Here is a 27,178-nt window from a genome sequence, read left to right on the forward strand (position 1 = left end):
TGTTTTGTCATGAAAATAGGTATAATAACATACATAAAGAGGCTATGTACACAATGTACCCAGTGTACGGTCTAGCTTAGAATATGCTTTCACTAAGTGATACCGGTTACGGTCATGGCTAGGCAGAGAAAGTAAAGCGTGGATGATTCTAACTGCACCATGGCGTCTGACCGAGTGGCTTTTCTCCCCAGGAGAGCTAAGCCCAGTGTCTCCAATATGGAAGCGGAGAACCAGACGCAGGTCACCCAATTCATTCTGGTGGGCTTCCCCGGGACCCGGGGCGTGCGTGCAGCCATGTTCCTGGCATTCCTCATGGCCTATATCCTGACAGTGGCCGAGAACACCGTCATCATCCTGTTAGTGCGGCAGAACCGACCGCTGCACAAGCCTATGTACTTCTTTCTGGCCAACCTGTCCTTCCTGGAGGCCTGGTACATCTCTGTGACTGTACCCAAGCTGCTGTTTAGTTTCTGGTCTGTGCGCAACAGCATCTCCTTCACGCACTGTATGACACAGCTTTACTTCTTCATCGCGCTCATGTGCACAGAATGTGTGCTCCTGGCCGCCATGGCCTATGACCGCTGTGTGGCCATCTGCCGCCCACTGCACTACCCCGCCACTATGAGCCATGGGCTCTGCCTCCGCCTGGCGCTTGCTTCCTGGGCCCTTGGCTTTGGCATCTCCTTGGCAAAGATCTGCTTCATCTCTCGCCTCAGCTTCTGTGGCCCCAATGTCATCAATCACTTCTTCTGTGACATCTCTCCAGTACTTAACCTCTCCTGCACGGACATGTCCCTGGCGGAGCTGGTGGACTTTGTCCTGGCGCTGGTCATCTTCCTGTTCCCCCTGTGCATCACCGTCCTGTCTTATGGATGCATTCTGGCCACCGTCTTACGCATGCCCACGGGAAAGCAGAAAGCCTTCTCTACCTGCGCCTCCCACCTCGTGGTGGTCACCATCTTCTATTCAGCCACAATTTTCATGTATGCCCGGCCCCGAGCCATCCACGCCTTCAACATGAACAAAGTCATTTCCATCTTCTACGCCGTTGTCACCCCAGCTCTCAACCCTTTCATTTATTGCCTGAGGAACCGAGAGGTCAGAGAGTCTCTGAAGAAGCTCATCAACTGCCGGGTCGTCTGCTCTGACTGGTCCCTTACAAACCACTAGAAGCCAAGACGTGGTTTGGTTCACTGCCTGCCCTTCCGTCCTCCACCGTTTCCCCTCTGGTGCCCCAGCTGGGAAGGACTCCTACGCATCCAGCAGTGCCACATCTATATCCACCGCAGGCTCTGGCTTCTCTCCTGCTGCCTGCCTCTGCACGTGGGCTGTGCTCCATGGGAACAGCCCTGGTGTCGAGAAGTCTCTCTGGCTGGGGTCCAAAAATGAGGTTTCTAGACTGCGAGTAAATACGCACCTGAGTTAGATGGGGAGGGAGGTGGCAGGCTGTGGGTTAGCTGTTTTGGGATCGAGCATGAATGAAGGACTTTGAGACTGTAAGATTGGCGCTGGCTTCCTGGGTGCCCAGCTTCCCGACGGAGACAGAGGTAGCAGCTTTCCGACCATTCCTTTCTGGGTGGTGAGCTGGGAGTCGGTCCTGGTGGCGGAGAGCGTAGGCTGCTCCCCTAGGCCTTCTACCACATTTTGTTAGCACCCGCTTCCCTGTATTAAATACCTGCCAGCTTCCAATTGCAAGAGAGCTTTCTGTTACCTGTACGTGGGGTGTATCTGAAACAATTGCGTCCTATTTCGGACATGACTTATGCAGTTGGCTTGTCTTGGGTTCTACCTTTCTCTTCTGGATGCCACAGTAGGTTTGTTTGTATCCTCCAGTGGACGAGCACAAGATAGATGAGAAATAAAATCATCACATGTGCTGGTTGCTGAATGACTCGCCGTCGTCAACCATCTTTGTTTCTGAACTCGGTTTTTCTCCTTCCTCTTCAGTTTTCCTTCCCTTCCCCGGCCTTCACTCTCTCAGCACACATGTCACACACAAGCAATGAGGTCATTTTCAGATTTGACAGATTTTCATTCTATGCCACAGGGACTCTCGGTTCTCCTGCTCGTTTATCTGACTCCCCACATGTGTACACAGGTCCTTTTTGATCACACGTGCCCACATGCTCACAGAAGGGTATGCAGATACACCCACTCTCTCCCAGTGCATAGTTTTGCCAATGGCCCAGGGACTATGCTCTAAGCTGTATTTTCAAGATGGCATTTGGCATCTGCAGATTTTTTTTTAAATAATTTGCTTGTTTATTTTATTTTTTTATTTTTAGAGGGGAAAGGAGAAAGAGAGGGAGAGGAACATCAATGTGCGGTTGCCTCTCATGCGCCCCCAACTGGGAACCTGACGTGCAACCTAGTCATGTGCCCTGACTGGGAATCGAACCAGCGACACTTGGCTCGCAGGCCGACACTCAATGCAGATGTTTTTTTTTTAAGCTAAGAACAACTAATACTTTCAAGAATATTTTCTTTCTTTTAAAGTAAGAGGCTTTGGATGGGATTCTTTGCCACGTTTTACAAACTTCCAAAATAGAAGCTTAAGGAACTTCATGCTGTTCCGTCCCAGACGGTGGAGAGCAATGTCAGGAGCTTGGGTCTCCTGGCTCTGAGCCCTGGGTCCTGTCTTAGCTCACGGGTCTCCTTAGAGAGGAGATGTGCTTCTTCCGCAAGCCGAGTGTGGAAACTAATTGTGCAGTTACTACACCTAGAGAATTGCTGATAACATGCACATGGACAGATGTGAAGTACAGACCTCGGGGAAGAAAAGAAGCGCAAATAAAAGGCAAGCCTACCTCACTTTAGAGAATAAGTATTTTTTTAAAGGTTATGAATATATTGCCGTTTAAAACCCACACATATAGGCATCATTCAGTCCACTCTTATTAGGGATTTCTGGACCCAAGGGTAGGTAGGGCGACAACCATGCGCAGCTTAAAGCAGCCAGAGGAGCACGAGACCTTTGCCCATTGTCCTTTATGAGATTATAAAGGGTCTTAAGTCTGAGAGGAGGGAATTGTTATTTTTTATTGTTAAAATTAACTAATTAATTAATTTTTAGAAAAGAGAATAATATAGGAAAGGGTGAAGTTAAGGAACTTATATGCATCACCTGGACATGAACTAAGGGGGTGGGATTGCTGGGGGAGTGGGGGTGCCGGGCAGAGGGGAGCAAAGGGGAAAAAATAACATAAACAATAAAATATGCTTAAGAAATAAATAAATAAATAAAACCCACACGCATAAAGAAAAGTGATAATTTTCTGAGACAATTCATATGAATCAAAACACAATGGCCAAGTCATGTAGGCCCAGGAGATACGTGCGTGGAAAGCAGGCAAAGACATCATCGGCAGGAAGAAGGCGTAAAAACAACCAACTGGCTATCGACACTGAGTTTTAGTCCCAGATAGATTTTTATCACGTGACCTGGCACAGACTATCTCCACATTCCGAAACCCCGATTCTTCTTAAGCAAAATAGGGATACTAACGTGAGCACTGCCTCCCTTACATGATGCTTACATGGGCCAGCTGACATGTTGCAAACCTCGACTGTCCACGACCTGGGCCAGGGCTGAGACTCAGTGGTGCTTGCATGGGAAAACCAGCTGGGAAGGCTCCCAGGTCTGTCTGCAACCAGCCCACACCGACTGAGCTCCCCATTTGTAACCTGGGGGACGCCACATAGGAGGGGTGTTTGCCTCTTGATTACTTCCCGTAAGTGTCTGGGCGAGAGAGTGTGCGGAAGTAGTATTTCTCCATCGATTATGTTAAACTGAGTCTCAAAGAGCAGATGGGAATCAATAATGTCACCTTGACCTCTTCGTGAGAGGACTCAGAAGGCCCAGGTCAGCCCCGTGTGGGAAGCCGCAGAGAGAAGACCGACCGCAGTGTGATGGGCACCTGCACCCCGAAGAGAGCCACTTGCAAGGAAAGGGACATAGAGCGGGTCTGAAGCTTTGAACTGACCTTCTTGGGGGTAGGTAGCTGTGATCTAGGCTCTGGTAGTCACTTTTCGTGGATTATCCAGAGATTAAGCCTTCGGGCTTCAGTTATCACCAAACTCAAAGAAGTTAATAAAATAAAATAATTACACACATACTATGATTTTTTTTGAGTGACCATATTAACCCATTCATTCGGCTAATATTTATTGAGTATGTGGTACATATTAGGCACCATGTTAAGTGGTAGGGGTACAATAATAACACAGCACAAAAATGTACCACCCTCATGGGCAAGAACAGAGAGCAGAGAATATATTTGTACGTGCGTGATCCAGATACACATACCTAATGCAGTGGGTTGAGTGGTGGCTCCCAGAGGCTATGTCTGCATCCTGCACTTGGACCTTGTGGTGACGAACTTATCTGAAATGTGATTTATGTTAAGGATCTTGAAATGAGACCATCTTGGATGATCTGGGCCGGCACTAAACCCGATGACAAGTTCCTTAGGAGTGAGAGGAGTGGGCATTGGGAAGATATCCTAATTTTGCAACCTCGTTAGAGCAATTGAACCAAAGTTGGCAGGGATTACTGGGCTGTGTCAAGTTCACCAGGCTTCTATGGAACTCGGCTATCTTATTTTGCTCCTCCTTTCCTGACGGACTATATACATTTCTGTGCCTGAATGCTTTTGGGACAATCCCTTTTGTTTTCCTGCTCTTTCCCTTACTGGCAGGCTAGATAAATATTGACACACATTTGCGCTTTATTTGTCAGAGACCAGACGTGGGCAGAGGGCGGGGCGGGGCGGGTGTGGAGGGAGCAGCCTGGTGGGGGCCCGTGACCGGAGTTGCTCCCTAACAGCGTCAGCGAGGCCTAAAGCAGGCAGCACATCACACGGACCCTGGGTGAGAGGCGGCAGCCGATCGTGACAGTGTAGCAGCTGAAAGGCACAGGCTCTGGGGCTGTGTACGCAAGGCCAACCGTAACCTTTCCGTGCCTCAGTTTCCTCGTAGGTAAAACGAGGCTGATACGTGTACTTGTCCCACTGCTTTGTTTTGAGGGTTAAATAAGTAAATACAGGAAAACTGCTTAGACTGCTGCTTGGCATAGATTAAGTGTTTGATAAAGCGTATTTTATTTTTATTTGGGGCACTCGTTTTAAAAGCAGGACAGATACTGTGTGCAGAATCTTATGTCCATGAAGCAGGCTAATAATACTGGGAGAACAGTAAAACTTGTAATAATTCCAATCTAGACATTTATACTAAGGCGATGTATACATGTGGACGTGACTAATGAGATGCTCATTGTGATGGTTATAACAGAGCAAGTGAAAAAAAAACCTCTGGCATTTAGAAAAAAAGAGTTGGGTGGATTAAAATGTGGCGTGTCCTTATGAAGGAAAATGTTGTCGCTAGGAAAAAAAAAAGACATGAACAGTGGCTCATAAGATATTGCTGAGAAGAAAAAGTGGTTTACTAATAAGTATCTCCAAAAATGATGTGCAGTGTGAGCCCATAACAATACATGCGTGTGTAGGTAGCATAGGTGCGCGTCCATGAAAGGAGAAAGAAAGAGGAAGGAAGCATTGATAAGGTTAGAGATGCAGAGGAGAGGGTGGATGGGTCAAATACTAGTCAGCGGAGGGTGTAATAGTCCCGCAGAGTTTGAGGGGACCGAGGCAGTTTCCTCCTGAATCTACTGGTTCTCACATTTTACTAAGGATCTTGCATCAAGGCAGGTAACACTGAGTGGTGAACTACATACAGAACGATCTTCCTTTTGTCCTCTGTTCCCTGTCAGATTTCAGATTTCAGATTCTGGATGTGCGACAGAGGGTGCCAAAGGCTGGCTGGGGTGCCTTTGATATGAAGAATCCCAAAGAAAATCGAACGGCAAAGCGAAGCTTCCGGATCAGAGTAACTTCACCAACCTTGCCTTTTGCTGCGAAGGTTGTCGTGGTAACGGCAGGGCCCGGCACCCAGAGCCAGCCAGAGCAGCTGTTATTATTGCATAAAACATGTTTCACATTTCGAGCGTTTTGCTTATGTTGAGACGGAGACTTGGTATGCTATATGGTCAATAAGAATTGAATATGAAAAAAATGGGCCGATGTAGATAGAAATTTAAGAAATGTTTGTCTAGGAGTGGAGGGATTGCATGATTTCTGTATCTCTGCCTCCCCTGCCCCCTCTCCTTTTCATTTCCCTGGTATTTTCTGTCTGATAAGTGTTGTATTGCTGTTTTAAAAATAGAGTTTAATTCCCCCCTAAATTAAAATGCTAATGCGCTCTGTCTACTCGTCTTTAAGGAACATCGGTGTGCGTGGCCACCATCTGCAAAGACGGGCTTGTTCCCTCGGACAGTGGCTTTCGGCGACGCGCTCCTCCTCTGCCTCCTCTGCCTCCTCTGCATCTGCTTCCCCAGGGCAGTGCCTGGGCCTCTGCCAACACTTGCTGTTCTTCTCAGTCTTCCTCTCGTATCTCAGACACAACCCGGCCTCCCTGTCTTGTTTAGGCGATTTTCAGGGCTTGAGCCATTCCTCCATCTTCAGTTACGTGATTAGGTGTTTGTTTTTTTAATTAATTTTTTTATTCTTCTAATTCAATTTAGGCATCACCTTCTTCAGGAACTTCCCCCCCTCGGGCCTCCCACTCCTGCCAGAGGCACAGTCTGTGCCCTGTGTCTCTTCTCTGAACTCGAAGGAGCAGGAACCTAGCTTCCCTTTGTGCCCCTGGCGTGTGTCACGGCTGCTGGCACACAGTTAGAGCTTGATTAACATTGCTAATCTAAACGGGACTGAATTGAGGGAGAGTCTGTGCTTCTGAGGAAAAAGGAAAGGGACAGAAGGACAAAGATGTTTCCTGAGGGCCATGTAGGGTATTTCTTCAATACTCTCAATGTCTTGAAAAGGTTCCTTAAAAGAAGAAACCACAAGACTTACCCAATTCCGTGGCTGTTATAACAGATTCAACAGAGACCCAGCTGTGAATTACTGTATTTGTCACTCCATAAGATGTGCTCCCCCCACCAAAAGTGGGGGGAAAGGTCTGTGCGTCTTATGGAGCAAATATTGCATCACAGACCGTGATGTGTACTCCCTGACCTGTTAGCAGTGGCAACAGCTGTTAGAAGAGGAAGCAGTGGGCCCACACGAAACCCCCGGGGACGCTTAAATGTCCCACTTTACTGCTGAATCTTAGGGTGTCTGGTCAGTTGTCGTCTGCCTGTGCCCAGCACCCAGGACCTGGGAGAGTGCAGGGAGCCACCTGACGCTCCCAGCTACAACCACTGACCTGTGGAATCAGCTGGGGCTAATAACGGGTATGAGGCACAGGGCCAATTGCCAATTGTCTTTGACACTGGGCGGGGTCTGTGTCAGTAGAACCGCCTCCAATCACCAATCACTGCGTCTTAGGCTCTGCCAATCACGAGAGGCAGCTGGGCGGAGCTGAAGTAACATGTTCTCAGCTGGCTGCTGGCTCCCTTAGATGCTCCAGCTGTCTCGTCTACCTCCATACTGTTTCCTGTGCACCCCAGATTTCTGTGTGAGGAGGCCAGCAGTACCTGGGTGAGCAGCCATGAATGCTGAAGTTTGTGGTATATAAAGGGAGTTATGGTGGGGTCACTATTCTAGTAGTAACACAGGCACTGAGAGGGTTAAGGGGTATCACTAGCCATACTAGGCACTGGCGTCATTCAAAAACGGTGGCATTAGCAATGCCTTAGATGGAACTGAAGAGAGTATCATCTATGAAGATAGCGAAGAAAGGGATATCAGTGATTGTGAGCAACTGAGCTTCATAAATTCTGACACTAGCGATGATGAGTTCTTGGGGTTCCCAGAAAACTGGAAGAGCACTTGAACCTTCAAGTCTCTCCTCATTTGTTAATGACGGTGATGATGGTTCTTAATACCGCTGTTGACTGCTATTCAGTTTACATGGTTGAAATATTATTCTGTTGTATTTTATTAAATATTTTAGTACACCATTTGGTTCAGAATATTTTTTTTCTTGTTTTCCTCCTCTAAACCTAGGTGTGCCTTATGGTCAGGTGCGTCTTACAGTGTGAAAAATATGGTACTTGCTTTCAATGGTGCTACAATCATAACACTTCCTCAACAGACCTAGTAGCTTCTTAAAATCAGCAGCACATACGTAGCGTGCTGCTGTTACTGATCAGAAAAAAACAAACAGATTTATTGAGAGAGAAGCTGTCATGTCAGTTGTTAAAACTCAAGATGTTCAAAATTAATGACTTTTGCTTCCTTCATAATACATAAAACCAAAGCTGACTGCCACTTCCCCCAGTGGGGATCCGGTTCTCTCTGCTCTCAATTTCCTGCCCTGCACGTCCATCCATCCTCCACGCATGTCCTCGGTGCCCTCAGTCCTGCCTCACCGTCACCTTCATTCATCTTCAAGCCACCACAGCCTTTCAGCCAGTCGCCCTGTGTCCCCCTCTCATTCCCACCGAACGGCGACACCACCAGCAGCACCTTCTCGGAAAGACGCCACGGTACTGAGGTGTCATCAATATGAAAAAAGCAGCGCGTATTTCATGGGTACAACTCATGAAGCCACCACCACCGTGAAGGTCATGGGCATACCCTTCACCCCCCAAATTCTCTCCCAGCCCCCTTCATTATTGTTATTATTATTCATTGTGGCTTTTGTAATACGAGCCTTTAACATGTGGTCTACCATCTTAGACAATTTCAAGTACACACTGCAGTGGTGTTAGCTAGAAACACTGCTGTGTAGTAGATCTCGGAACTTTTCTGTTTTTCTAATTATTGAAACTTTGTACACTTTGACCGTCAACGCCCCATTTCTGCCTTCCTGCAGCCCCTGCCATTCGCCGCCCTGATCTCTGCCACCGTGTATTTGACTGTTTTACAGGTGAGATCACACCGCCTTTCTGTGGGCAGACACAGTTTTTACAAACACGGCTCTGATTATGAAACTCTGTGTGTGAAGTCTTTGATTTTGTCCCATCGTCTACAGAATAAAGTCCAAAGACCTTAGTTTGACATACAGCGTCCTCCACTGTCGGCTTCAACGTGCTCTTCATCTTATGTGACACAATTGAGCCCATAATTCAAAATTCATCTAAAATATCCCAGTTCCCACGGAGAGCCATGCTGATTTCTGCAGCGGAAGTCATATCGGCGCCCTCTGAACAGTCCCGCTTTTCACGTGTGTCATAGTTTCCTTCTAAGGACACCTGTGTGTGATCTGTCTTTGTGTGGCCCTCAAACATTATCGTGCTGTTGTGTACAGAGTAGGCACTCAGTGAGTATTTGTGAAATAATGTATTTTGGATTGATTTTATAAACAGCACTTCAGTGTTTTGTGGGGATAGTCATTAAATTATTTATTACCAAATGTCCCTCCAGTTAAAAACTAGAAAAAGAATCTATGATTCTCTACATTTCACAAATTATAACTTTTGTACCTAGCAGGCTATCTTTTCTGACCATTCTTACAACTCAAGAAAAGTCTTTTCTCAAGTAGCGTTTATTTGGTGTTGGCACCATCTAGTGGGCAGCGTGAGTAATGCTCCAACAATTAAACTGGCATTGGCGTTAGTCCGAGACAGGCCTTGAAAATCTTCATGTCTAACACTCTTCATTATATAAATTAATAAACTGGGATTTTGATAATTTAAGGAGTTTCTTAATGTCTGCGTAATTCAGAGCACCTATGATATGGAATAAACTTTTAGGTGTTATTATAACGCATGGTTCATAAACACGTAATTTACCACCGACGTGGGGACACAAGACGTTGGTATGTAAAGGGTGATGATTAAACACTTGAATTATTTAATATTAGCAAAACCTGCTTGATGAAACATACAGACAAAAACTTTTATATATTTATAAGATTAACAATGTGCTAGGAGTTCAGTGAATAAAAAAATGCACTTTTTAGAGGGGGTGGAATTTATGTTGAATCCTGAAAGCTGGGTAGGATTTGGGGAGCCAGAGAGGCAAAGAGTGTTTAATGTAACAGGAAGGACAGAGAAAAGACACAGTTAGGGGAAAATGGCCATAAGAATAAGATGACATAAGAAAGCATGGACTACTTTAAGTGAAATGAAGGCTGGTACAGATAAAATATTATAAAGTGCTTTAAATCAATTTGGTGTGAGAAGGTAAAAAAATAAACCATAAACCTGAATCACTAAATTAAGTCAGTATAGTACTCAAAGGTAGTATCTTGGAGCTTGTAATTTAAATTATTTTAAATAATAGTGGTTAGATTAAAAATTATAAATACATATTTAAAAAAGACAAATACTCTAATATTATATGACTGAGCCCTTATCGCTTAGAATGAGATTCACTAAATAATAATACATTAGTTCAAAAAGTGTACTTCAAATAACTGAAAGAAAAGTGAAAATGGTGTGCTTTAGAAAATTGTGTAAGATGATTTAAAAAGTAGCTCTGATGCCAAAGACAACTGATGCCAAAGACATAGAGTTAGAATGAAACTGTAGCATAAAACTGAGTTAAGGAGTATTATGTCAGCCCTGGCCAGGTAGCTCAGTTGTTTGGAGCATTGTCCCGATACACCAAGGTTGCAGGTTTGAACCCCAGTCAGGGCGCATGCAAGAAGCAACCAATGATGCCTCAGGAGGTGGAACAACAAATCAATGTTTCTCTTTCTCTCTCTTCCTCTCACTCTATGGCCTGCTCTCCTCTTCCCCTGCCTCTCTCTAAAATCAATCAATAAAAAAGTTTTTAAAATATTATGCCTAAATCATTCAATATTATTGAATAATATATTTGATTTAAATCAGTGCAATCATACTAAAGAGAAGCATAAAGGAGGAAATAACAAGGCTGTTTGCTTTTTATGGTATTTTCTGGGGCTTTTGTTTGAGTGTTTCCTACATGTTCTATAAACCTCACATTCCTATAACATGTTATTTTTATAATAAGAAAAATATACTATTTCAAAACAATATAGTAAAGGTCTCTTTTCATTTTATTAAAAAAAAAAAAAAAACCTCTATGACTTATATGGTTTAGAATACAAGAGTTTACCTTGCTTCTGCAGGTCCTGGGGATGTATTTGGTTATTTGGCAAATATAACTGTATGATGTGAGAGACATAAACTCTGTTTTATTATTTTTCCAGCACATTTAGTGGTTCCAGTATATTTATTGTGCAATCTATGTTTGCGTCACAGATTTGGGATACATTTCCATCAAAAACAAAATCCCAGTACACATTTGCCTGTTTTCAGTGTTTTTATTCTGACCTGTGATATATCTCTCTAGTCATGCACCAGTAACACCAGTCACACACTGTTTAATTACTAAAATTGCTCACGCTTTTGACTTTCCCATAGGATTTTATCATCATCCTCTCTGATTAAAGAACAAATCCTATTGCTACAAGGGGATTGCTTTGTATTTACCGCATTGCTCGGGGGGAATTAGAATACTTGCAATGCCCAGTTTCCCCTTTGATCAGGGGGTTGTTTCACGGAGTGCTCACACATTGTGTTAAATTTTAAAGATATTGCGGAATTCCATTGCTCTTATTTTAATAGTATTTTTCTATTTTTCAATTATGTTTAAAAATAGTGCTCGCATTAGTTCTACTTTTGAAACTAGTATTCTTTGGGGCTTGTTATATGACCCTTTCTTCTTTTGTTTTTCTTTCTCTTTCTTCTCTTTTTCAGCGGACGCTCTAGTATTTGGAAAGGAAGTTCATGGTCTGCTGCCAGGAGTGAGAGTCAGTGAAGTATCCATTATACCTGCTTTATTAATGATGCTATTTTTGATGCTCCATAGCTTATGTTTTTTCAATGCTCTGACTTGACTGAGCAGGGTGAATTAATGTCTCACTGCTGCTGTTCTTCCTTGTCATTTATACTCAATAGCTTGTAGTTTTTGCTTTACGGAGGTTGACCTTATTTTGTTGGAAGTTATATATAGTTATAACTGTAATATAGTCTGTGTTAATTTTGTTTCTTGGCATTATTGGTTCCCTTTAATGATTTAGTAATGTTTTGGGGTCTATGTTATACTTTCTCTGATATGGAATGACAGCTCATGCTTGACTTTTATTCATGCTGTTTCTCTGTTTGCCATTCCACACACTTTACTTTCTAGAGATTCTGGATCTCTCCGCTTTGACCAGGTTTCTTGTGAATAGCATAGAATTGACCTGTGTTTTCTTATTCAGTCTCTGAGTTCTTTTAGTAAGTGAGCTTAAGTCTATTTACATTTATTGCAATGATTAAAATGCTTGCTCTGGTTTCTATTACCTGATTTGATGTTAAGCTCGGTAGATTGATAGCTTTAAAAACTATGTTGTATTTTGCATGTGTGCAGATTATTTTATTTTTTTGTTCAAGCTTTGGGGGGACATTGGTTAGTAAGATTAGATAGGTGTTGAGTGTACATTTCTGTGATACATCATCTGCATAATGCATTGTGTGTCCCCCACCCCAAATCAAATCAGCTTCTGTCTCCATATATTTTCCCAGTTCTACCCTTTATAACCCCCATCCCCCTTCCCTCTGGTAACTGCTGCACTGTTGTGTGCCTGTAAGCTTTTGCTGGCTTTTTTCTTGTTTATTTGTTGCTGTCGGTTTGATAGGCCACCTATGAGTGAAATCATATGGTTCTTAACTTTTTCTCTCTGACTTATTTTGCTTAGTGTGATATTCTGAAGGTCCACCCATGTTGTCGCAAAGGGCAGTATTTCATCTTTTCCAGTGGCTGAGTAGTGCATTGTACCTGTGTGCCACATCTTCTATACCAGTGGTTCTCAACCTTCCTAATGCCACAACCCTTTAATACAGCTCCTCGTGTTGTGGGGACCCCCAACCATAACTAAAGCATAGTGATGAATCACAAAAACAATACGTAATTATAGATGTGTTTTCCAATGGTCTTAGGCGACCCCTGTGAAAGGGTTGTTCAACCCCCAAAGGGGTCACGACCCACAGGTTGGGAACCGCTGTTCTATAAGGCTTTAGAATTATGGTTTCATTCTAAAGGTTATCTTTTAGATCTATAATTTTGTATACCCTCTTTAATCATCTATTTCTTTGCACTGAGTTTAATAACCTGCCAAATGTAGGTAATTACCTAGTATGGGCAATGATGAAATTTGTCTATGAATTCTTTATCCTTCCTTTTTTCTTTTTACCTCCCCCACCTAACTTTTGTTGCTCTTATTATTATTCTTGGTACTTACTTTCATCAGTTAGATATACATCTATCTTTTTTACCTGATTTGTCATATTTAAGTGAAACACTTTTGATTTCACATATTAAGGATTAGAAATTCAGCATTATACGATCTCCTCTCTTTTCCTCTCAGCTTTTGCTGTTAATATTTGTTTCTACATTGTCAGGGCATGTTTTAAGCATTTGAATTCTGTTCTACCACCCTAATCCTCATGTTTTTATTCATCATTGTACAACTAAAAAGATTTAATGCTCACTGCCAATTCTTTTGCCATAGATTTTTAGAACTAATATTCTTCGAATTTTTCATTTTCTACACTACTTGTGCCTTTGCATTTGTACAAGCGTTTGGCTGGGTATAAAACTTGGATGATACTTTTCTCTCCTGAAGGATTGTGTAGGGTTCCTTCACAAACTTTAGCATTGAATATTGCTATGGAAATGTGTATATTCAGACTGAATTTTTATATTTGCTATATATAGCTTTTAATTTTTTTCCAGCTAACGACATAATTCCTCTTTTTAATCTTGTGATATTTGTAGGCTGTATTATCCTTCTATGACCATTCTGTGTCAGTTTACCAGGGACATAGTTTGCCTTTTCAATCTCTAAACTTATGTATATTTTTATACTTCAGGAAAATTTTCTTGAGTTAATTTTAACATATCTGTAGTTTATAATTTATATTTTCTAGAAAATGACTGTATTAACTCTCATTTACTATCTCCCATGCCTTTTATTTTCTTGCGATTTCATTTTCACTCCTTATTTTAACTTGATTATGCTTATTTTTATCATGTATATGCTCAATATTTCTTAGTGTGTTTCTACCACTGTCTCCATTCTCTTGTCTCCGTTCCAATTCCAACTTTATTTCTGGAGAATTGTGACATAGTTTTTCATTTCTGTTTTTAAGCTCTGTATTTTCATACTTCCCCTCCTTCAGCTACATGAACATATCTTTCCTAAATTCGTGATTCTCTGAAAAGTCTTGATTCTTTGCAAAGTCGTCTTTGTTTTTTGTTTTTTATTTATATAGAGAAAAGAGTTTCATTAATGCTTTACAAATGCATGGAGAAATGTTTGGTTACCGTGATCATGTATTATGTGGAGAAATTTCTTTTGTGAGTGTTCATTATCCACCATTGAATTTTCTAGGACAGATATTAGAAATTACTTCTCTAGTAATGCTACTTTTTTTTTGGCAGTGCTCACAGCCTGAATGTGAGGTGAAAGATGAAAAGACCATGGACTTGACCCAAGAATGGTGTATTTTCCAGGAAGTCACAGAAAGGACAATAAGATGAGATAGTTATTAAAAACACTGTTAAAATGATAGAACATGGAGTCTAAGCAGGCTAAGAGGGGAAGTGAACACTAATAGAAGAAAAGGGGGGACAATGGAAAGTGTGGAGATTCCTATATGCTCAGAGAACGAGGGTACGTGGACTTAAATGAGTGGGGAAAGCTGGTGAGAGGATTATTTAAAATTTCAAAGTTGTGGATGGTCACAGGGCTCAGCGTGTGGCAATGGCAGAGGGCGAGAAGAGGATGGGAAATGAAGGTGATTAAGAGGTAGGAAGTGTACCTCTTTGTTTTGTTTTGTTTTTTCTTTTAAAATCACATGAGTCTGATTCTTTAAAAAGCAGCATGACAAAATTATTAAGCTTAGCTTAAATGCCTGAATTTAAAATCAGCTGAAGATAAATCACCTTATCAGAAGCTTTAAATGTGGAAAGAGCCCTTGGAAAACATTTTAATTAAACTGAGGAGTTCCGTATGAGAGGAGAGATGGGCAAATGGGGAAAGCTGAGGAGACAATGTTAGCGGGAGAGGCCCCAGGCTGTTGGCCTGGGGGAGGTGGAGCCAACGATTGGGCTCATCCTTCATGATAGGGTTTCTTTTGTTTGTGCATTTGTTTGATTATTTTTCACAAATAGGACACTGTCTTCTAAAACCCAAAGTAGAACATGACCAGGGATGATGCCACTGGCCCTAAAAGTCTTAGAGTAATAATAACAGTTGACGTTGGATGGCCTCCGCCAGGTAACTGGTCTGTGTTGGATCATTTTTAAAAGTAAGAGATAGAAGATGTATATGTACAGATTTTTTTTTGTATGTTGGGCTACTAAAAATAAATCAAGGTCAATAGCGAGAGAAGAACCCTGTAGTTTATGAACCCCAAACATTCCCCTAAGCCTTGGGTATCAGGGCTTACAGAAGAACTGAAAGGGTTGAGTAATTTGGCGTCAATTTGGTATCTATACATTGAGAAAGATTCTATTGTCTTAGTGCACCATCAAGGCATCTAAGTGGCCTATGACAAGGACATGGTGACTCAGACCTGGGGTTAAAAGCAACTGGGACAGACACGTGCTAGCAGCAGGAGAAGTTTATGTTAATTTGAAGAAGTCCTAGCTTGTATCGTTGTCTGGAGTTCACATCACCCTTTTTTGTGTTCCTTGCTGTTATCATGGAAGAAATAAACAGGATGGTTGTTTCGGTAGCTGAACTAGGGACTATGAGTAGCTCTAGAGAGAGTTTGCTTGAATTCATGCTGAATTCTATCAGCTGAAAAACATAAAAGGCCTTGGACTCAGTTTTAAATTTGGGCGCTATCCCTTATATGACCTTGGATGAGGAGTTGTTGTTTTTAAACATGATGAAACTAGTTTCTTCTTTTATAAACAGGAAGGCAAGAAATATGCACTTTTAAATATTATTTTGATGATTGGTAATAAATAATTTATATACATGTCTTAGTATTATGCCTGGAATGCATTGCAATTTGTATAAATGTGTGAATGGGAAAAGAGCTCAGTCCACCAAGAGGAGGCTTGGAGCCTCAGCCTCCAAGGAGAGTGTCTCCAACCCCCCCATAAACATTAACTGTGGGCCTCACTGCTGAGCAACCAGGACTTTTCCCCCCAAGGCCAAGTGTCGCCATGGTCCCTTGAGCAGCTGCCTGCAGAGAGCGCTCCTGATGTGATTAACAGTGGCAAAGTTTTAATGAACCCCACAAGGAGATTGTTTTTCCCTGATACTTACTTTTTAGATCCTGAAATAGTTTCTATTCCTTTGAGATCAATTAAGAACTTTAAAAAAAAAAAATCTTTGTCAAGATGCCTGAGGCAACTTTCCAGCTGTTTTTTAATGAGTTCTCTCAATGGCTCCCAAGCCCTGAGGTTCTTTAGTGAAATAAGTGAAGTTACAGGAGCTCTTGGAATGGGGAGCGAGGGCTAGAAAACTGGGAAACCCTAAAGGTGACTTCCCCGGGCAGGCTCAGAGGTACAAATACCTGCCAATTTACCATCTCTCTAGATTCATGCACAGCCACTGAGCGAGGGAGGAAGGGAAGGAGAGAGTAGCCCAAAAGAACTGAGCAGGTCACTGATAGGTTGAGGCTCTTCAATTAGTTTCATGTTTGAGGTCAGACTTTGGGCCTCTCAGCGATGTCCTGTCAGTTACAAGCTTGAGCACTGGCCAGATCTGCGGTGAGGAGCCTAAACACTGTCCCCAACCCCGACCCCAGACTCAGGCTACCTGCCAGATCCATACCTTCGCCCCAGGAAATCAGTGCACACAGTCTGTGGATATAGGCTTACACGTTCACAAGCCAGACTGAATCTGTAACTGGACCAATTGATCAAGTGCCTCACGATGAGAAACATTTAATTCAGATTCTTTCATAGAAGTAAGTTAGGGTCCATGAAGCTAAGTAATGGAACAGACTGATATTGGTTACTGAAGTGACCCATTTTTTGGAGTTCCTTGACCTTATGTTTGCATTGGTTTTCACACTCACCATCTATCAAACATTCCAGAGAAAGTGTTGGGATAAATGGAAGAAGAACCTGGGATGGATTAGAGTTATTACAGACAGTTCAGACAGGAAAGGCATTGACAGGATATCTCTGATGGACTTGAATAGTCTTTAGTTATGACGTAAAGGTAAATAATTCTCCATTTCTCAAATCCCTAACCCCTAAAATAAGCCAGCAAGCTACTAATAATCTAAAGACTTTCCTGAATGGGCTAGGGCAATTTTCTTGTGTAAAAATTGAGATCAATTCAATTCAATTCATATTAGAGACAGAGAAATCTTTCAGAGTAAAGAAATAATTGATAGAAATATACAGTTTTTAGTGATAATAAGGGGTTTCTTAGCATGAGGAAAATACATTGTACACATTTATCTCTTCTCCCTTCCCAGATACCATTGAAATGGCAATAGAACAAAAGGAATAATCCAGAGGGGCAAATGGAATGGCAGCAGAGCTATTGGTGAATAAGAGAGATTGAAGCATGTTTTTTAAATATGGAAAGCACGCGGAGGAATGATACGTAACTTATTAGAGAAAAAGCTACCAATTAATGCGCATGCAGAAGGAGAAAAGCATAGGAAGTAAGGCAGGTTCCGTCTAAGAGCCCAGGGGCTCCAGACATGAAGTCGGGGGCCACAGTGGAGGGGTACACAGAAGGGCGAACACAGGGGATAAGACAAAAGTCTATTGTCACAGTGGTTGGATCTCTGACTTTGGCGCCACCCCCCACAGCCAGTCAGCACTACACCCTAGGCGGGAGCAGGAGGAGGCTCATTCTGTGGAGAAACTAAAGATTTTAGCATCCCAGACCAAGGAGAAACCAGTGAGGCTTGGTCCTGAAAACAGAGGAATTACTGTATTTTTCACACTATAACATGCACCTGACCATAAGATGCACCTAGGTTTAGAGGAAAACAAGAAAAAAAAATATTCCGAACCAAATGGTGTACTAAAATATTTAATAAAATATAACAGAATACTATTTCAACCATGTAAAGTGAACAGCAGTCAACAGCGGTATTAAGAACCATCATCACCGTCATTAACAAGTGAGGAGAGACTTTAAGGTTCAAGTGCCCTTCTAGTTTTCTGGGAACCCCAGGTCAGGGAATACACATCACGGTCTTTGACGCAATATTTGCTCCATAAGACGCACAGACATTTTCCCCAGTTTTGGGGGGAAAAACTGCGTGTCTATGGAGTGAGAAATATGGTAAGTGACAGTCTGAGCACTGAAGGATGAAGACCACGGCCCTTGTTACTCTCTGTGTACCCCATTCTCTCCGTCGGGGCCACTCTTCCCCTCCTGCTCACAATCAGACTAGAGGCTGATGAAGTCGTTGGATAGCTCATCATCCAAGAGACTTTCACACGGCAGGGAACCCCAACAAAACAGCCAGCCGGACCGTGCTATTCCCCACATACGGGTTCTCCAATGAGAGATGAAAACCAAAAGGAAAGAGAGGGTTCAATGGAGACATGAATGAAGAGAATATAACTATAAAATTAAATGATTAGCTAGTCCCATTTTCCCCACCTTCTTTTCCTGGAAGAAGTCAGCAGTTGGCCAGTTACTTGGGTGTTTAGTGGGTGATGATGCAGGAACCCACGGACAGGCACCGGCAACACCCAGGATGCAAACAAAGGATAGAGGTTGCAGAGTTGGGACATTGGATGCATTGAACAAATAAGCAAATACTTCGAGCACTTTCTGACAATTGAATAAGGTACTAATAACTACAGAATAGGGGTAAAAAGTACACAGAGGGGTACGGTTGGAATAGGAGCAATCAGTATGAAATTATTTTGTTTTTAAGCCAGTAGTTTTTTGAGGTATTATTTATATGCAATTAAATGTGCCTATTTTAAGAGTACAATTCCAATGAGTTAGAACAAATCAATATGGTCAGGATAGAGATGATTCCCTTCATTTAAAAAATTCTCCTAATAACCCTGTACAGTGGATTATGCCTCTTCACCCTCTGCCCAAAGCGACCACAGACATGCCACTGTAGATTTCTGTCGCTGTAGATTAGTATCGCCCGTTCCGCAGTTTCGCATGAACACAACCATACAGAATGTCTAGCGTCTGTCACGTAACTGTTGCTATGGCAACTCTAAACATTTTTGTACATGCCTTTGTGTCTCTCTCTAACATCGATGTTTCTCTTTCTCTCTTTCTCCCTCCCTCCCCCCTCGCAAAAGATAATAAATAAATAAAACCTTTTTAAAAAGCCCATAGGTCCATATAGAGAATACAACCAAGCAAAGTACACAAATTTAAGTGGGACGTTTTAAAATTTATTTCAGAATAATTTATAGAAGGAGGACTGAGGGGTAAGGAATTCGCTGCCACGGTTAATTCCCGCCCATCCTTAGCTGTTGTTCAGGTGGGAGCCGGAGCAGGGCGCATCGGATCTCAAATCCCTGACCCGCCCTGAGCAACGGGGATGAGTTGGCATTGGGCATATTGAAGATTCTGTGTGGGGGATGATTCCGCATCGGTAACCATTAAATCATGTGACTTTCACTTCAGAGCTCAACCTAGGACACTTAAAGGAAAACTTGCTTTGCCCTTCATGTCCTTGGCCCTCCTAAATTTCCCTTTGACTTGTCCCCATTCTAGTTATAAAAACATGAAACCCTCCTGATTCTCTTGATCAATGGTAAATCACTAGTCTTTGACTAATATAGAAGTGTTTCAGGATTTTTATATATTGTGCACGTTGTCGTTGAGATGAGGAAAAGGATTTTTTTAAAAATCTTGAGATTTATGGCTGCTACTCCACCTTAACCAATGGTAATAGCATGAGCCTTCTTGATATGGATGTGTTAGGTAGGGTGCATTAGCCAAGCAAGGCAGGGAGGAGAAGGGCTACATGTCCTACCCACTGATTCTTGATACAGAGAGGGACTACTGTACACTGAACTTGAGGTGCTTGGGTTCTTGTCTTAAATCTGCCTTTAGTCTTAAGCAGTCATACCTTTTCTAGCTTCAGTATTCTCATCTTCAAAATAACACCTTTGGTTACCGTGTTCTCTAAGGTTCCTTGCATGCATGAAAGATTAAAAAAAAAAAAAAAAAAAAAGACGACAACAACAGTACCTGACATTTACTTCGAGCTTCAGAATTTACAAAGTGCTTTTCGTTTCCTTATAAAGAGCGAAGTTCTCTCATCACACTGGTGGTCCTTGGACCAGGCTTTGAGAAACCCTTCTCTGTCACCTAAGGACTCTACAAGATGCTTAGCAGTTGAAAGATAAGAGGAGAATATAATGGTTTTCTTAAAAAACAAACAAACTGACAAATGAACAGGCATACAATTTGTCCTTCAGAACCATGTTTATCAACACATTGAGTACATAATACTGATTTTTCTGTGTTTAAAGATGTTCCTCCTTGTCTGTCCCCTTGAGTTTATACTGTGGTCCTGTAGTTATGAGAGGCCATGTTGAATTTTGTCTGCTAATTGGAGAAAAAATGAGAAGGTGTGGAATCCATGTCTTTCCCAATCTTCAGCCCTTTCTGAGTGTGTTGAGCAATTCAGAGCCAGGTGACACATTGCTGGAATACAGATGTGTGTCCAGGGCACAGACAGACATGGGTGCGGTATTGAAAAGTCGCATATTGGAAATCGTTGCTCATCTGCCCGCCCATCCTTGGCATCATAGTCTACCGGCTAAGTCCTCATTTTATGTAAGGCAAGATCTACTTTTCATTTTCACAGTGATGTTGCTGCCTGTTTGTGTGATATTTCTGGCTAACCTTTAACAGCTGGTTCTTTGTATATTAAAATATCCCATGCGTCTTGCATAATGTCACACTTGCACAGGTTAATGCAAAGGCAAAATGAAGCTAAAAGTGCTATATTTCTTTTTAAGGGTAATAATGTCTCTCTCGCTATAACTTTGGCTTTATTTTATTTTTTTCTGTAATATTAATGATACTGTAGCTCTGCAGAATTTCCTTGTGTCTAAAAAGTCGTCGGCAGCCGTCCGTCTCGAGAGACGATGGTGTAGCTTCTTAAGAGTCTATCTGCACCGCTGAGAATGGTTGTGCAGTCCGACTCTGGAGTGACACGGTATCTGTCTCCTCCCGTGTTGAATCGACATCTTGCAATGACGCTGGAGTGTCCTTTCCAGTGAAGCTGAAGCTACAGAGCCTGGGCAGGGTGATATGGAGGGTCTGCTGTTGCCCATGCAGCAGACGCCCCCTCTCTTCGCAGCTGAAGGGTCCAAGGGAAAGACGGAGTCAATACAGCTTGGCTTCAGGTGCGCCGCAGGAGTTGCCGGTGTTGACTACAACGTCAAACCGCCTTAGGGATTCCGGCTCCGGATTTTCTGTCGGGGTTTACTCCTTTAGCCTTTCCCCTGAAGAGGTATGCCGCAAGGCAGCGGAGGTTTTTTGGAATCAGAGTTTTCCTTCTCTGATGTGCCCTGACTGGAAGATCGAACCAGCGACACTTAGCTCGCAGGCCGACGCTCAATCCACTGAGCCAAACCAGCCAGGGAGTCTAAAAAGTAGACTGAGAATTACTTATAGGGTTAAATAAAGTATCTCCGTTTGTGTCCTGGGAGAGCATATAACAAGCAGAGCTCATCGATGTCCTTCATTCATCTTTTCTGGTTTGCTCCCCATCTCTCCTCTTGCTCTCTTTTGGAGATTGATCTTCCTCTGTCCCTCTATTCAATATTGATCATTCATACGTTACTGTTCTTGTCTTCTTGTCTTCTCACCGAACCTGCTCTCCTTAAATGACCATTTTCATTAACTTTGACTTCATCACCCTAATGCATGTGATTCCCAAACCCTTATCTTCGGCCTCGATATCTCTAATGAACTCTAAAACAGTTTAGTTAATTGCTTAACAGACATACGCAGCTATATATCCCACAGGCCCATCAAACCCGTCAGCTTAAAAACTATACTCTTTTTCACCCCCTGCCACAGATACTGTTCCCCAAGTATTGTCCACATAAGGGATTGAACCCACTCTTTATAGCCACATAAGCTAGAAACCAGGGAAACATCTGAGCTCTCCTTGTTTCCCCACCCCGCCATAAAAAGTCGTGAAATACTGATAACCAAAAGTCTCCTTTACATGTTGCAAGTACACTCCCTCCTACCTGTCCCCATGGCTCCTGCCTTTACGCGGGTGGTGATTATCTTCAGATAGCTTGGCCTCACAGCCTCCAACCTTATTCTTTTAAACGGTCCTCTACACTAAACAACGAGTCATCTTTGTGATCACATTTTCAGTCATTTCATTCTACCCTTGATTTAAAATTCAGTTCAATATCTATGGCATGGTACCGAAGTGTGTCTGTGAACACCCTTTCCAATGTCATTCTTTTTCTGTGCCCTTCTCATGTCCTCAGGTATGCCTGGCATGTCCCATCCATCGATGTCTTCCTGAAGAGTGTCTGAGTGTCCCATGCACTGGGAGGCCTGTCTCAACCCCCTTCAGAATAGTCTGGCATACCTTCCCTTCGTCCCATGGTATACTATGGACACTTCTAACGCAGCTCCTAAATTGTTGATTTGCATGGCTCACTCTACAGGGAAAACTGTAATGTCCTTGAAGTTCAAGACAGTATCTCATTAATGTTTGCTCCTCTACGTCTAAGACAATGCCCACATATAGCAGATACTCAATAAATGTAAAGTGAATTAATACATGAATGTCTCAGTTAAATTAAATATCTACATATAAATAATTATGGATATAAAGTATTCATATATGGAGAGATACTATGTAGATTTTGAAATTCATCTTGACAATATTTTATTTAATTCTCCAGTTAGATAGTCAATAAACTTGTCTAGTAAAGTGCTTCAGTTAGTTTTTAAACCACTGTACATGGCTTCTAAACTTTTCTTATCACTTCTTCAGAGATTTTTAGGATAATTATTCCTTGAGCTTCTTTATTTTGCCAATGGACACATGTGTGTTTTGAATTATTTATTAGGATGTGAATCAAAAACCATAGGCGTATTTTCTTTCCTTCCCTGTTGCCAGAGAACCATGCTGAATACATGTTAAAAACTGCTTTCTTTCTAAAGTAAAGAATGAAATGTGTTCTTGTAAATGAGTTTTGAATGTTTCTCTCCAAAACTGCCCAATGAGCAAGCACATAAATACACACATATACACACACCGGCCTGACCCATAAGAGAGGCAACCAGAAACATTATCAAGAAATTCCCTTTTTATATTTTGTGTTATATGAAATTGACACCTCATGCCAAGGCATCATTACATCGGAACATTCACTGAACTTCGTATCGTAGTAAAGATGTGAGTTTGACGATCCCTGTTTTCTAAACCCCAAGACACCTCTTCAAGGCCAGCTTTCCTCTGGTTTCCGTCTTCTCTTACTTCCAGTACTGTATACAAATGTCTCAGGTACCCCGTGGAAAAGTCTCAGCACCTTTCTAACCAAAGTGTGGGAAGGTTGATAAAAATGTTTTTCTTATTGGCAAATACCCAACTGAGAATTGTCTAGGAGAAAAGAAGAAAGAAATTAATGCCAGTGTTTGAAGTCATTATTTCATAAGGATGATGATCTGCCTCTCCCAAGCCCCACTAATTCCATCTGGGGCAAGGCTGAGATCCAGGAACCCATCACCATCCGAAGGCTTAGGGGTTATAATTTGCACTGTGGCCCCAGGAGTGTGTTTGTCCTTATTACTATACAAGTTCCATGTAGGGACCCCGCTGGGTATTAAGTCAATAATACCAGCTCCTTTTGTTCTGAACATCCATCCCCAGGGCCAAGAGAAATGGAGACAGAAAGACAAACCACTTCTGATTCTCCAGCTAGAGATGGTGTCTGTGTCCTTTGTGACCTGTGCCATCTCCCTCAGGGACCGTCAGGAACAATCCAGGAGGGTTTCGGTGGAGATGGCCTCACATAAGACCTTCAGAGCCGGCGCTCAGAGTGAGCAGTCCCAGTCCTTGTGTCAAGAGAACAAGGACAACTCCTACACCTGCAAAGTCCCTCTTTCTGAGATTGTTGGAGGGAACAGATCCTCCAGCTCCGACCTGCAAACTCTCTCCTCCTGTCCGTGCGATTTCCTCTATATCTAATATCTCTGAGCTAAGACCAGGCTGGAGCCACAGTGAGTAAAGGGCTCTTGGCAAAGTGCGGTAAGTCAGGGAAGCTGGCGTCTGCAGGAAGGAAGGGGTCCAGATCAGCATATCGAGTAGAAGATGCAGGGTCAAGATGCGGGCAGGCAGTTTTCTGGGCTTCAGACAGGGTTGGAATGTGCAGATCTGGGGTTATAAGCTGCCCATTGAGACTCATCTTGTTCATCATGATTTGTCAGGTAGCAGGTGTACACGTCTATGGAACATCTTAGGTTTTCCCTTTCAGTACCCCTGTGGCCATATGGCTGGTATAAAGGCAGCCAGAGAAAATGAAAGAAGAGTTAAAGAACTTGATTGAATTCCAAGACATATACTTTGGATGTTACTCCTAACGTAATGTCTTCTATCCAAGTATCCATCCATCCATCCATCCATCCATCCATCCATCAAACAAACGTATTGGTCACTATTCAAATGCAGTGGGGCCCAGAAATGTTATCTATTCAGAACCGAGGAGAAGCCCTGTAACAGGCTGGGATAATATTATATTGTTAACTCCTTACAGAGGTAACAGCTTGCCCTGACCATGTACCATAAATCACTTCTCTGAATGCCGACCAGATTAGCGATGTCGTTCTGCTTGTGCCCAGAAGGGAGACAGCCAGGTTTTCTTGCATAGTATCAGGAAGTAAAAAACTTACTGCGAACATTTACTAAAGTACTAAAGCCCTAAACCTAGTGGACACAGGGGAAAACAGAGCTCTTTGGCATTGCATTTGTAAATCTCGTTCCCTGATTCATTCATTCGTATATTTACTCTGTGATCATTTACTGAGCAGCTGCCACATGCAATGTACTCTGCACATGTTATATAGTAAGAGCAAATCAAATGGAAGGTGAATTTTAAAATGAAATAAATTAGGAAGTAAAACTGTGTGAGGATATAGCTGTGGGCCTTTCTCAAAAATAGAAGGGCTAGTCATTCTGGGAAACCATTCCTTTTGTGGCTGCCGTTATCATGGTGAAAATGTGGTTCTTGCAATCAAAGTTAACCGAATTCTGTAGAATTTCTACTTGAGTGTGGATGTAAGAAACTGACACAGTGACAAGGATGGCCAGCTGGGCCAACACACAGTGTTCCCCACAAACCCCCTCCTTCTGCTTGATAACTAATCCAGCTCTGCCTTTGCTCCTTAGCACACAGCATGCTGCAGTGACCCACACAGGTGCTGGCACCAGGGCATGATGCAAAATCAGACACGGGTCACAGAGTTCCTCCTCCTGGGATTCCCGCTCGGCCCAAGGCTGCAGTCGCTCCTGTTTGGGCTCTTCTCCCTGTTCTATGCCTTCACCCTGCTGGGCAACGGGCTCATCCTGGGGCTCATCTGGCTGGACCCCCGACTGCACACCCCCATGTACTTCTTCCTCTCCCACCTGGCCATTGTTGATATTTCATATGCTTCAAACAATGTCCCAAAGATGCTGGAAAACCTTCTGAACAAGAAGAAAACGATATCCTTTGCCCCATGCATACTACAGACCTTTTTATACATGGCTTTTGCTCACACTGAGTGTCTCATCTTGGTAATGATGTCCTATGATCGGTACGTGGCCATCTGCCACCCCCTCCATTATTCTGTCATCATGAGCTGGAGATTGTGCACGGTCCTGGCTGTCATCTCCTGGGCAAGTGGCTCCCTCCTGGCTCTGGTCCATGTGGTTCTCATCCTGAGGCTGCCCTTCTGTGGACCTCATGAAATCAACCACTTCTTCTGTGAGATCCTGTCCGTCCTCAGGCTGGCCTGCGCTGACACAGGGCTGAACCAGCTTGTCATCTTTGCTGCTTCTGTGTTTATCCTAGTGGGGCCCCTGTGCTGGGTGCTGGTGTCCTACACACGCATCCTCGTGGCCGTCCTGAGGATCCGGTCCAGGGAGGGCCGCAGGAAGGCCTTCTCCACCTGCTCCTCCCACCTCTGCGTGGTCGGGCTCTTCTTTGGCAGCGCAATTGTCATGTACATGGCCCCCAAGTCCCGCCATCCCGAGGAGCAGCAGAAGGTCCTTTCCCTGTTTTACAGCCTCTTCAACCCCATGCTGAACCCGCTGATCTACAGCCTGAGGAGCGCAGAGGTCAAGGGTGCCCTGCAGAAAGTGAAGTGGAAACAGAGAATCATGTGAGCGATGCCAGGGAGAGTCTTGAAGGTGGAGGATTTGTCCTTTGTGACATTTGGGGGACTGTTAATATAAATACTTAAAACGCTCATGTCTTAGCTTTCTGATATTGTCAGGTAGGACAGATAGTAAACCAAGGCAGGGAGGAGGAGGGACATATGTCTCACTCACTAACTAGCAGTCCTAAGCTGGTCTGATAATACTGCCAGGTGTTCCAGCATCACAGGAAACACCATGCTAACATGGGAGAAGGGGAGTCCTTGAAATTCTGTGAGTCCTTTCCACTACCTGGGAAGGAAAGCCTTTGAAACTGTGTCTTCATCCCAAGGTTTAGAAGAGGGAAGAGGAGGGGGTCCACAGTGCCCAAAGAAGAAGCCCACAACACTTTGACTAATTGCCTATCTCTGGTCACTATCTGTCTTATGAGGGAGTTCCTAGTGCTTACAGGAAGAGCCCATATGTAACTTTGGGTCACTGCCCCAACTTTAATTAACTGCCTCCTACCTTGTATCTGCTTTACAACAAGAAAAACAAATGGGGTCTGGAGTGAGATAAGGATTTGGGCTAACAGGCTCCCACACGTATCTAAGTTCGGGTAGGCTCATCCCCCTTGCCCCCGGGAGAAAGCTGGCACCGCCTTTACCACTCAATCAATATGTAACTCCCTCACCCCCATCCTGTCAACTGTACAAGTCCTCGGGACAAAGCACCTGATGCTTTTGCCACCCCAGCTCCTGCCCCCCTTGCCCTTGCCTCTTGCTGCCCTTACCTTGCCCTGCCCTGAACTCTGCCTTTCACCCCCACCTCGGCGAGGCCCGTTCTCTTCCATGAGAACATATCACTAATAAACCCAGCTTGCACACTAGCAGACTTGCTGATCTGTAGTTCTTCACTGTGTTGGCAAGA

At 43.2% G+C, this 27,178-nt stretch overlaps 2 protein-coding genes across 2 annotated transcripts; both read left to right on the forward strand.

The window, feature by feature from the left end:
• The first annotated feature begins 216 nt into the window (after window positions 1–216).
• OR6B1 (olfactory receptor family 6 subfamily B member 1) lies at window positions 217–1,170 on the forward strand. Its single transcript, XM_090286917.1, has one exon. It carries the CDS (start codon window positions 217–219, stop codon window positions 1,168–1,170), a length of 954 nt encoding a protein of 317 aa, XP_090143043.1.
• A 24,175-nt stretch (window positions 1,171–25,345) lies between these two features.
• Window positions 25,346–26,278, forward strand: LOC150002292 (olfactory receptor 2A5). The gene has a single exon (XM_090286842.1). The coding sequence runs from the start codon at window positions 25,346–25,348 to the stop codon at window positions 26,276–26,278; it is 933 nt and encodes a 310-aa protein (XP_090142968.1).
• The last annotated feature ends 900 nt before the right edge of the window (window positions 26,279–27,178 follow it).

Source organism: Furipterus horrens, unplaced genomic scaffold (genome assembly GCF_987537825.1).
Source record: "Furipterus horrens unplaced genomic scaffold, mFurHor1.1.pri manual_scaffold_9, whole genome shotgun sequence".
In the NCBI taxonomy this organism is placed as follows: domain Eukaryota; kingdom Metazoa; phylum Chordata; class Mammalia; order Chiroptera; family Furipteridae; genus Furipterus; species Furipterus horrens.

Bases quoted from the DNA above. Each gene is read 5' to 3' on its own strand.
- OR6B1 (XM_090286917.1), top strand. From the start codon at position 217: ATGGAAGCGGAGAACCAGACGCAGGTCACCCAATTCATTCTGGTGGGC.
- LOC150002292 (XM_090286842.1), top strand. From the start codon at position 25,346: ATGATGCAAAATCAGACACGGGTCACAGAGTTCCTCCTCCTGGGATTC.